General features: G+C 43.6%; 1 protein-coding gene across 1 annotated transcript in view; it reads left to right on the top strand.

Annotated features, from left to right (window-relative positions):
* The window catches only part of klhl4 (kelch-like family member 4), a 66,799-nt gene that overhangs the window by 27,035 nt on the left and 27,702 nt on the right, over positions 1–12,062 (top strand). Inside the window, 5 exon segments of the mRNA XM_031798261.1 lie at positions 426–569; positions 4,836–4,972; positions 5,766–5,962; positions 9,916–10,128; positions 10,583–10,769. Coding sequence (XP_031654121.1) covers positions 426–569; positions 4,836–4,972; positions 5,766–5,962; positions 9,916–10,128; positions 10,583–10,769 — 878 coding nt within the window.

Raw genomic sequence — 12,062 nt, 5'->3', positions numbered from 1 at the left:
CAGGCCTGGGGCACAGGGGAGAAAATACCTAAAAACATCACCAGGCCTGGGGCACAGGGGAGAAAATAAGTGAAAACATTCCACTCAAATAATATGTTCTATTCACAGTCCCATGTCTGGTCTCAAAAATATTGATATTAGTAGCATTATATGGTCATGTAACTTCTTCCGTGTAGGGCTAACCATGATTATTTACATATATCCTCCTCCTCCACCTCCTTCTTCTCCTCCTCCACCTCCTTCTCCTCCTCCTCCACCTCCTCCCCCTCCTCCCCCTTCTCCACCTCCTTCTCCTCCTCCTCCACCTCCTCCCCCTCCTCCCCCTTCTCCACCTCCTTCTCCTCCTCCTCCACCTCCTCCTCCTCCTCCACCTCCTCTCCCTTCTCCACCTCCTTCTCCTCCTCCTCCACCTCTTCCTCCGCTAGGATGAGCTCCAACGGCTCGGATGAATTCTTCCAGGCTACAAACCATGCGGAAGAGACCTTTCGCAAGATGGAGACCTATCTTCAGCACAAGCAGCTGTGTGATGTTGTCTTGATAGCAGGAGATCATAAGATCCCGGCTCACAGGTCAGTGCCTGCTGCTCTTCTTAAATGTAATTTCACCTGCCCACTGGGTTAGAGCTCTCCTGGAAACACTTCAGGATCAATATGGCTGTGTCCCAAGTGACACCCTATCCCCTATAAAGTGCACTACTTTGGACCACGTCCCATAGGGCTTTAGTTAAAAGTAGGACACTATATAGGTAACCAATATTATTAAGATAGCCATATGTAAGAGTCCTTTCACTGACCACCATCTCAGACAAAACAAGACGTTGATCAACTGTACAGTCATTAGTACTATCTAATTAATCAGAGGTGCTCTTATTTCAGAAGGGCCTGCGTCAGATAGCAATTTGAGGACCCAGAAATGACTGTTTACTGAGTGGGTGCGATTTTTTTTTTAAAAGCACCAAAAATAAACCCCACAGACTTTGATAAAACATGTTTGCATGACTTCAACAGGGCAATCGAAAAAAAAACAACATAAATAACATCAACGTAAATATAAATCATTTACATGACAGTTAGTACAACGTGAATATATCATGCATGTACAAAAGTTGTTCTGTAGAGGACAGACCATAATATCCTCTGTATTCATATTAAACACATCTGAAAGAAAACTAATTCCCTTGTGCTAGCAGCTTTTAATAATTACTCCCCGTTTCAGTGTTTTACATCAGCAGACTTGTGAAGCAAACCAGACGGAGACAGAAACACGATTAGAACTCTTGAGTCTTTTTATCTGTTGGTAGTAATTGTAAATGTTGTTTATGAGATACTTTCATTTCTATTTTTTTTCATGCGCTGGTTCAACAAATTGGATGTCGTTATGCAGAACACAAGTGGAAGCTGTTAGGGGCAGTTAGAGAATCCATGAGCTGTGTCCCAACATCACTGAAACACCCAGCCAGCCAGCCAGTCAGTCAATCTACCTGTAAATCACTGAGGTGTGTCCCAACATCACTGAAACACCCAGCCAGCCAGCCAGTCAACCTGTAAATCACTGAGGTGTGTCCCAACATCACTGAAACACCCAGCCAGCCAGCCAGTCAGTCAATCTACCTGTAAATCACTGAGGTGTGTCCCAACATCACTGAAACACCCAGCCAGCCAGCCAGTCAACCTGTAAATCACTGAGGTGTGTCCCAACATCACTGAAACACCCAGCCAGCCAGTCAGTCAGTCAATCTACCTGTAAATCACTGAGGTGTGTCCCAACATCACTGAAACACCCAGCCAGCCAGTCAACCTGTAAATCACTGAGGTGTGTCCCAACATCACTGAAACACCCAGCCAGCCAGCCAGTCAGTCAATCTACCTGTAAATCACTGAGGTGTGTCCCAACATCACTGAAACACCCAGCCAGCCAGCCAGTCAATCTACCTGTAAATCACTGAGGTGTGTCCCAACATCACTGAAACACCCAGCCAGCCAGCCAGCCAGTCAATCTACCTGTAAATCACTGAGGTGTGTCCCAACATCACTGAAACACCCAGCCAGCCAGCCAGTCAGTCAATCTACCTGTAAATCACTGAGGTGTGTCCCAACATCACTGAAACACCCAGCCAGCCAGCCAGTCAATCTACCTGTAAATCACTGAGGTGTGTCCCAACATCACTGAAACACCCAGCCAGCCAGCCAGTCAGTCAATCTACCTGTAAATCACTGAGGTGTGTCCCAACATCACTGAAACACCCAGCCAGCCAGCCAGTCAGTCAATCTACCTGTAAATCACTGAGGTGTGTCCCAACATCACTGAAACACCCAGCCAGCCAGCCAGTCAGTCAATCTACCTGTAAATCACTGAGGTGTGTCCCAACATCACTGAAACACCCAGCCAGCCAGCCAGTCAATCTACCTGTAAATCACTGAGGTGTGTCCCAACATCACTGAAACACCCAGCCAGCCAGCCAGTCAGTCAATCTACCTGTAAATCACTGAGGTGTGTCCCAACATCACTGAAACTCCCAGCCAGCCAGCCAGCCAGTCAGTCAATATACCTGTAAATCACTGAGGTGTGTCCCAACATCACTGAAACACCCAGCCAGCCAGCCAGTCAGTCAATCTACCTGTAAATCACTGAGGTGTGTCCCAACATCACTGAAACACCCAGCCAGCCAGCCAGTCAGTCAATCTACCTGTAAATCACTGAGGTGTGTCCCAACATCACTGAAACACCCAGCCAGCCAGCCAGTCAGTCAATCTACCTGTAAATCACTGAGGTGTGTCCCAACATCACTGAAACACCTAGCCAGCCAGTCAGTCAATCTACCTGTAAATCACTGAGGTGTGTCCCAAAATCACTGAAACACCTAGCCAGCCAGTCAGTCAATCTACCTGTAAATCATTGAGGTGTGTCCCAACATCACTGAAACACCAAGCCAGCCAGCCAGCCATCCAACCATTCTACTTGTAAATCAAAGTTGGATTCAGGGCTATATGTGAAAACATGGCACCATAATTGCACAAGCTGGTAAACTGTCTGTCTGATATACCACATGGTATACTGTCTGTCTGACATACCACTTGGTATACTGTCTGTCTGATATACCACCTGGTATACTGTCTGTCTGATATACCACCTGGATTACTGTCTGTCTGATATACCACCTGGTATACTGTCTGTCTGATATACCACCTGGATTACTGTCTGTCTGACATACCACCTGGAATACTGTCTGTCTGATATACCACCTGGTATACTGTCTGTCTGATATACATTGGGGCAAAAAAGTATTTAGTCAACCACCAATTGTGCAAGTTCTCCCACTTAAACAGATGAGAGAGGCCTGTAATTTTCATCATAGGTACACTTCAACTATGACAGACAAAATGAGAAAAAAAATCCAGAAAATCACATTGTAAGATTTTTTATTAATTTATTTGTAATTTATTGTGGAAAATAAGTATTTGGTCAATAACAAAAGTTTATCTCAATACTTTGTTATATACCCTTTGTTGGCAATGGCAGAGGTCAAACGTTTTCTGTAAGTCTTCACAAGGTATTTTGGCCCATTCCTCTATGCAGATCTCCTCTAGAGCAGTGATGTTTTGGGGCTGTTGCTGGGCAACACGGACTTTCAACTCCCTCCAAATATTTTCTATGGGGTTGAGATCTGGAGACTGGCTAGGCCACTCCAGGACCTTGAAATGCTTCTTACGAAGCCACTCCTTTGTTGCCCGGGCGGCGGGTTTGGGATCATTGTCATGCTGAAAGACCCAGCCACGTTTCATCTTCAATGCTCTTGCTGATGGAAGGAGGTTTTCACTCAAAATCTCACGATACATGGCCCCATTCATTCTTTCCTTTACACGGATCAGTCGTCCTGGTCCCTTTGCAGAAAAACAGCCCCAAAGCATGATGTTTCCACCCCCATGCTTCACAGTAGGTATGGTGTTCTTTGGATGCAACTCAGCATTCTTTATCCTCCAAACATGACGAGTTGAGTTTTTACCAAAAAGTTATATTTTGGTTTCATCTGACCATATGACATTCTCCCAATCTTCTTCTGGATCATCCAAATTCTCTCTAGCAAACTTCAGATGGGCCTGTACATGTACTGGCTTAAGCAGGGGGACACGTCTGGCACTGCAGGATTTGAGTCCCTGGCGGCGTAGTGTGTTACTGATGATAGGCTTTGTTACTTTGGTCCCAGCTCTCTGCAAGTCATTCACTAGGTCCCCCACCGTTCTTGTGATCATTTTGACCCCACGGGGTGAGATCTTGCGTGGAGCCCCAGATCGAGGGAGATTATTAGTGGTCTTGTATGTCTTCCATTTCCTAATAATTGCTCCCACAGTTGATTTCTTCAAACCAAGCTGCTTACCTATTGCAGATTCAGTCTTCCCAGCCTGGTGCAGGTCTACAATTTTGTTTCTGGTGTCCTTTGACAGCTCTTTGGTCTTGGCCATAGTAGAGTTTGGAGTGTGACTGTTTGAGGTTGTGGACAGGTGTCTTTTATACTGATAACAAGTTCAAACAGGTGCCATTAATACAGGTAACGAGTGGAGGACAGAGGATCCTCTTAAAGAAGGAGTTACAGGTCTGTGAGAGCCAGAAATCTGGCTTGTTTGTAGGTGACCAAATACTTATTTTCCACCATAATTTGCAAATAAATTCATAAAAAATCCTACAATGTGATTTTCTGGATTTTGTTTCTCATTTTGTCTGTCATGGTTGAAGTGTACCTATGATGAAAATTACAGGCCTCTCTCATCCGAGCTCCCTCTCAGCTCCCTCCTCAGTGCATTCTCTGACTACTAACTTGTTGATGTTGTCCCATACAGATTGGTCCTCAGTGCAGTATCTGACTACTTTGCTGCCATGTTCACCAGCGACGTGAGAGAGGCCAAACAGGAGGAGATCAAGATGGAGGGGGTGGATCCAGAAGCCTTGAGATCTCTGGTCCACTTTGCCTACACTGGTGAGTACTCCGCAACACTCATTTATGTATCTCAAATGACATCCTATTTCCTATGAAGTGCACTACTTTGGACCACGGACCAACAAAACAACACTCTAAATGAGGAAAATGGTGCCATTTGAACGTATCCACTCAGTAATACCCATGGAGCCGGCTGGTGTTTAAAAGTCAGCATCAAATCCCCACATCTGTCAATCTGCCATTTTCTCCTCTGTGCCCCAGGCCTGGTGATGTTGTTAGTCATTTTCTCCCCTGTGCCCCAGGCCTGGTGATGTTTTTAGTCATTTTCTCCCCTGTGCCCCAGGCCTGGTGATGTTTTTAGTCATTTTCTCCCCTGTGCCCCAGGCCTGGTGATGTTTTTAGTCATTTTCTCCCCTGTGCCCCAGGCCTGGTGATGTTTTTAGTTATTTTCTCCCCTGTGCCCCAGGCCTGGTGATGTTTTTAGTCATTTTCTCCCCTGTGCCCCAGGCCTGGTGATGTTTTTAGTCATTTTCTCCCCTGTGCCCCAGGCCTGGTGATGTTTTTAGTTATTTTCTCCCCTGTGCCCCAGGCCTGGTGATGTTTTTAGTCATTTTCTCCTCTGTGCCCCAGGCCTGGTGATGTTTTTAGTACTTTTCTCCCCTGTGCCCCAGGCCTGGTGATGTTTTTAGTCATTTTCTCCTCTGTGCCCCAGGCCTGGTGATGTTTTTAGTCATTTTCTCCCCTGTGCCCCAGGCCTGGTAAGGTTTTGGGAGCTCATATGAAGCTCTACTTCCATTGTTCTCTGTGACAACATATCTTGTTAATGTTGCAGGTGTCCTTGAATTGAAGGAGGAGACCATAGAGAGTCTATTGGCTGCAGCCTGCCTTCTGCAGCTCTCACAAGTCATTGAGGTCTGCTGTAACTTCCTCATGAAACAACTCCATCCATCTAACTGCCTGGGGATACGCTCCTTCGCTGATGCCCAGGGATGCATGGATCTGCTCAACGTGGCCCACAACTACACTATGGTAGGAATCTAACCAGATTTACACAGCCTAAATGACAAAAAAATGACATTCAAATATTTTTGGGGGGGCTGTTTGCATGTATTCCTGGAGGTTTTGGAGGTTGCATTATGTTTACATCACATTGTTAGGGTTGGATGACCATTGAATGCTTCGCTAAAATGCAAATATCCTTTTAAACTCTAGGATTTGATTGAAATACATTTGTGTTGTCCTTTCTTGGATCAAGGTTAGCTAATTTGTGGCTAATAATGTTGAGACATGTCGGCTGATGTTTTGACAGGCAGGTTGGGTTTTTCCAAAATGCAGCTGTAAAATTTATTTCAAACATTTTCTACGGGATCGAGAAGATCCAGTATTTATTTACTAGATAATGTCCTCTGCTGTCTCCGGCTGACGGAGTAAACAACTTATGCAGATAGTTGTTCTATCTACTGGGTTCTGTTTAAATAGAGCCCTGTCTAGGACAGTGAGGTTCATCTATGCACGACCACTTCCTGTTCAATCCCTCCAATAAGGAACATGGAAGAAATGGTCCAAATGGCACCTTATTTGCTATATAGTGCACTACCTTTTGACCAGAGCCAAGTGCACCATATAGGGAATAGGGTACCATTTGGTACACAGACGGAGAGTCACAGAGCTTCCTGTACAACTGTCATCTGGTATCTGAATCAACAGCTTGTTATTTTGATAAGGATGTTTTTTTCCCGCTAGTTTACGCTGGATGGATGTTCTATGTCTTGGTGAAACCCTGTTCCTTTAGGAGAGGAAGTGTAATTTTTCCTCTATATAGACGCAATCATGCTGTGTCCTAAACCTTGACCTGCTTTCTTTGACCAAGGCCCTGTTGTTAAAGTCCTCATGTTAGATTTCAGTAGGCTTTTGTCAGAATTAGCCTTCTTTAAAAAAAAAATTAAAAAAAATTCGGATTAGTGCCCTTTTAATTTATGTTAGAATTTCTGTTTCAACTAAACAAACTCAACCAAAGCATCTCATGCACATTTAAAAAAAATCTTTCTTCTTGGGTAGACACGTTTCTTTTCCCCACTGTTTCTTACCTCAGGTTTGTCTTCTTGTAGAATGAATGGGGTGTGTCTGAAATGGCATCCGATTCACTATAACGTACACTGCTTTTGACCAGGGCCCACAGGGTTTTGGTTAAAAAGTAGTGCACTATATAGGGAATAGGGCTCTGGTTGAAAGTAGTGCACTATATAGGGAATAGGGCTCTGGTTGAAAGTAGTGCACTATATAGGGAATAGGGCTCTGGTTGAAAGTAGTGCACTATATAGGGATTAGGGCTCTGGTTGAAAGTAGTGCACTATATAGGGATTAGGGCTCTGGTTGAAAGTAGTGCACTATATAAGGAATAGGGCTCTGGTTGAAAGTAGTGCACTATACAGGGAATAGGGCTCTGGTTGAAAGTAGTGCACTATACAGGGAATAGGGCTCTGGTTGAAAGTAGTGCACTATATAGGGATTAGGGCTCTGGTTGAAAGTAGTGCACTATATAGGGAATAGGGCTCTGGTTGAAAGTAGTGCACTATATAGGGAATAGGGCTCTGGTTGAAAGTAGTGCACTATATAGGGATTAGGGCTCTGGTTGAAAGTAGTGCATTATATAGGAAATAGGTCTCTGGTCTAAAGTAGTGCACTATATCGGGATTAGGGCTCTGGTTGAAAGTAGTGCACTATATAGGGAATAGGTCTCTGGTCTAAAGTAGTGCACTATATCTGGATTAGGGCTCTGGTTGAAAGTAGTGCACTATATAGGGAATAGGGTGCCATTTTGGACTCACTCTGTACATGTCTGTGAATCGAAGAGTCTGCAGTGTAGCAGTGCCAGCAGAATCAATGTATTAAGTTGTTGTCAGCATTCTGGCTGATGGTAATTACAAATAATGAATCTATACCAACGTCAAACAAGTTGTAAGATCTGTCCTTCTCGATTACCAGAACAGATCACTGAAGGAGACTAATTTCATTAGGCTTGTCGCTGCTAAGATACTAAAGCCCAATCATGATAGATTATGTGAAGCCAACTGTAATTTGTAACAGATTAATGATTAAATTAATAATGCTTACTTTTCGTAATTGTTCGGGCACTTGCATCTAAGCAAATGTTAAATGTGTCAACATTTATTATTGCTGGTGCAATAGATAACAGGGTCTTGTTCCTAGACAACAGATTTTGTTCTAGTCCTTGTTGAACATTACAAAGCAGCATAAAGGGCTTTTATATATCATCATCTGGTACTATCGAGAGAGAGTCATTGAAGACGCTTAGTAGAGACAATAACACAAAGCCGTAGTATATATACATGTACTGTGTTTATAGCCTGGTTATTTATAACCAAAGTTCTGCTAGTATTAAGACGGTTGTTTTGCATGTCTAAATATATATTTTTTGTTTTACCTTTATTTAACCAGGCAAGTCAGTTAAGAACAAATTCTTATTTTCAATGACAGCCTAGGAACAGTGGGTTAACTGCTTATTCAGGGGCAGAACGACAGATTTGTACCTTTTCAGCTCGGGGGTTTGAACTTGCAACCTTCCGGTTACTAGTCCAACGCTCTAACCACTAGGCTACCCTGCCACCTGGGATGATGACCAACAACAGGAAAATGAATCTATATAAAGATGTATAGCGAGCTCCAGATTGAACATACTCTTTATTTGCTAAACTAGCACCAATCTGACTGTTACGGTGTAATTTACCTCATACTGACTAAGTTTCAGACTAACAGTTAATCACTTGCTATGAAATCAGAACATTTTCATTAATTACATTTCTGTCAGTGTGTTGTCGCTATGTTCTCTACTAGCATAGAGATCTGATAACAGTTACGTGATTAATCTGTGGTAAATACGGATGACACATCCCAGTTGAATGCATTCAGTTCTACTACTGACTAGGTACACCACCACCCCACCCTCCTTTCCTTTCTGCTCTGTGGCTTAGAGGTCATGTTGGCCCATGTTAGCAGCATTGATGTCCACATTTTGTTGCTCATTAGGTTTAAATAAAGTTCACCGTCTGATTTATCGACTGATTTCTTCCTATGTCAGTCAAATTCTGAGAATCCATCAACCGAGTAACAAACGAGGCATTCGGTCGGTATTGACTGTATATTTAGCTCCTGAGACTGACAGCTCTGGCTGTTTCTTAATCACATTCTCCAAGAATGTGTAATTCTACTCCTGGTTTCGGGTACATGGATAATTAATTTGTTGTTGTAAACAACAATCCACCGACAAAACGTTTACCCTGGATCTACTTAACCGATTTATCAACCTTTTTATTTATTTTTTATTTTACCTTTATTTAACCAGGCAAGTCAGTTAAGAACAAATTCTTATTTTCAATGACGGCCTAGGAACAGTGGGTTAACTGACCTAGGAACAGTGGGTTAACTGGCCTAGGAACAGTGGGTTAACTGGCCTAGGAACAGTGGGTTAACTGGTCTAGGAACAGTGGGTTAACTGGCCTAGGAACAGTGGGTTAACTGGCCTAGGAACAGTGGGTTAACTGGCCTAGGAACAGTGGGTTAACTGGCCTAGGAACAGTGGGTTAACTGGCCTAGGAACAGTGGGTTAACTGGCCTAGGAACAGTGGGTTAACTGGCCTAGGAACAGTGGGTTAACTGGCCTAGGAACAGTGGGTTAACTGGCCTAGGAACAGTGGGTTAACTGCCTGTTCAGGGGCAGAACCTAATGTACTTACTTACCCAATGAATGATTAACTTCTACAAGTGCAACAAGTGATGTCTTCTTTCATTTATACATTGTCTTTTTCTATCCAGGCAACACCTGAAAATTGCATGTATTTTGTATTTTGCAACCCAACGTCCAGATGAAACCAGGGTTTTGGTGACCCTCATCTGTAAGATTGGGTTGCAGTATTTTTCCCTTTCCCACGAAGTCCTCCTCCCTGATTACATCCCTGTTTCAGGAGCACTTCCCAGAGGTGATTCAGAACCAGGAGTTTCTCCTGCTTCCTACGGCTGAGATCGTCAAACTCTTGGCCAGTGACGACATAAACATACCAGATGAGGAGACCGTTTTCCAGGCTCTGATGATGTGGGTGCGGTTCGACGTTCAGCATCGCCAGCAGGACCTTGGGGTGCTCTTGGCCGAAATCCGCCTGCCTCTTCTACCTCCACAGGTAGTCAGTAGGTTATCAATGACTTCATCACAAATGGCACCCTCTTCTACCTCCACAGGTAGTCAGTAGGTTATCAATGACTTCATCACAAATGGCACCCTCTTCTACCTCCACAGGTAGTCAGTAGGTTATCAATGACTTCATCACAAATGGCACCCTATTCCCTATATAGTGCAGTACATTTGACCAGTGGACAATGGACCCTTACTGGTTACTGCTTCCTGGTTGAATGTTACTGCTTCCTGGTTGAATGTTACTGCTTCCTGGTTGAATGTTACTGCTTCCGGGTTGAAAGAAGTACATTTAGGATATACAATCACACTATTTTTTTTGTACGTGTTGTGTATTTTCGTGTATTTTTGTGTATCTTTTTTTATGCTGCACTTAAAATCGCCATTAAGAGATAATAACGATTTACTGAACTGAACAGAAAAGAACTCTCCTTTAATTCCAGCTCCTAGCTGACCTGGAGAACAACACGATGTTCTCAGATGACCTGGAATGCCAGAAGCTTCTAATGGAAGCCATGAAGTACCATCTGCTGCCAGAGCGTCGCCTCATGTTCCAGAGCCCCAGGACTAAACCCAGGAAGTCCACTGTAGGAGTACTCTACGCTGTGGGAGGCATGGACGCTACCAAGGGTTAGACCTACTCTGCATTCCCTTCTCCCTCTATATAGTGCACTAGGGCCATAGGGCTCTGGTCAAAAGAAGTGCCCTATGTAGGGTTTTGCATCCCAAAGGGCACCCTACTCCCCTATATAGTGCACTACTTTTGACTAGAGCTCGATATAGGGAATAAGGTGCGTTTCACAGTCTCGGGGTGGAGACAAGATCAAAGACAGGTGAAGCAGATCAGGGTGTGACATCCACAGGTTTTGATCATTACCAAGATGGACGCCCGCTAATGTGTGACGTCACCGTCGATCTCGCCCGACCACGACAACGCTTTTATTGTTCCAGACTTCAGGTCTATTAGGCTACTAATGTAATGCAGCTCAATCCACACGACTAGGGTTAACCCTTTCATTCCATGGACAAACACACATTTATCTGATACCTAAGTGGATCCTATACATTGTAGATACACACTATCGTTCAAAAGTTTGGGGTCATTTAGAAATGTCCTTGTTTCTGAAAGAAAAGCACATTTTTTTTGTCCATTAAAATAACATCAAATTGATCAGAAATACAGATTAGACATTGCTAAATGACTATTGTGGCTGGAAACGGCAGACATTGGCGTACAGAGGCCCATTATCAGCAACCATCACTCCTGTGTTCCAATGGCATGTTGTGTTAGCTAATCCAAGTTTATCATTTTATAAAGCTAATTGATCATTAGAAAATCCTTTTGCAATTTTGTTAGCACAGCTGAAAACTGTTGTCCTGATTAAAGAAGCAATAAAACTGGCCTTCTTTAGACTAGTTGTATATCTGGAGCATCAGCATTTGTGGGTTCAATTACAGGCTCAGAATGGCCAGAAACAAAGCACTTTCTTCTGAAACTCGTCAGTCTATTCTTGTTCTGAGAAATTCCATGAGAGAAATTGCAAAGAAACTGAAGATCTCGTAGAAGGCTGTGTACTACTCCCTTCATAGAACAGCGCAAACTGGCTCTAACCAGAATAGAAAGAGGAGTGGGAGGCCCCGGTGCACAACTGAGCAAGAGGACAAGTACATTAGAGTATCTAGTTTGAGAAACAGAAGCCTCACAAGTCCTCAACTGGCAGCTTCATTAAATAGTATCCGCAAAACACCAGTCTGAACGTCAACAGTGAAGAGGGTACTCCGGGATGTTGGCCTTTAATGTGCTTTTCTTTAAAAAAACAAGGACATTTCTAAATAACCCCAAACTTTGAACGGTAGTGTACATTTAATAGAACACATTACCAATTGTGTTTGACAACACACAATTTAGGAAAATGTAGATGG

The sequence above is a fragment of the Oncorhynchus kisutch genome, linkage group LG19, assembly GCF_002021735.2.
Source record: "Oncorhynchus kisutch isolate 150728-3 linkage group LG19, Okis_V2, whole genome shotgun sequence".
In the NCBI taxonomy this organism is placed as follows: domain Eukaryota; kingdom Metazoa; phylum Chordata; class Actinopteri; order Salmoniformes; family Salmonidae; genus Oncorhynchus; species Oncorhynchus kisutch.
Note: the sequence above shows the minus strand (reverse complement) of the source record. Positions and strands in the feature narration are given on the sequence as shown.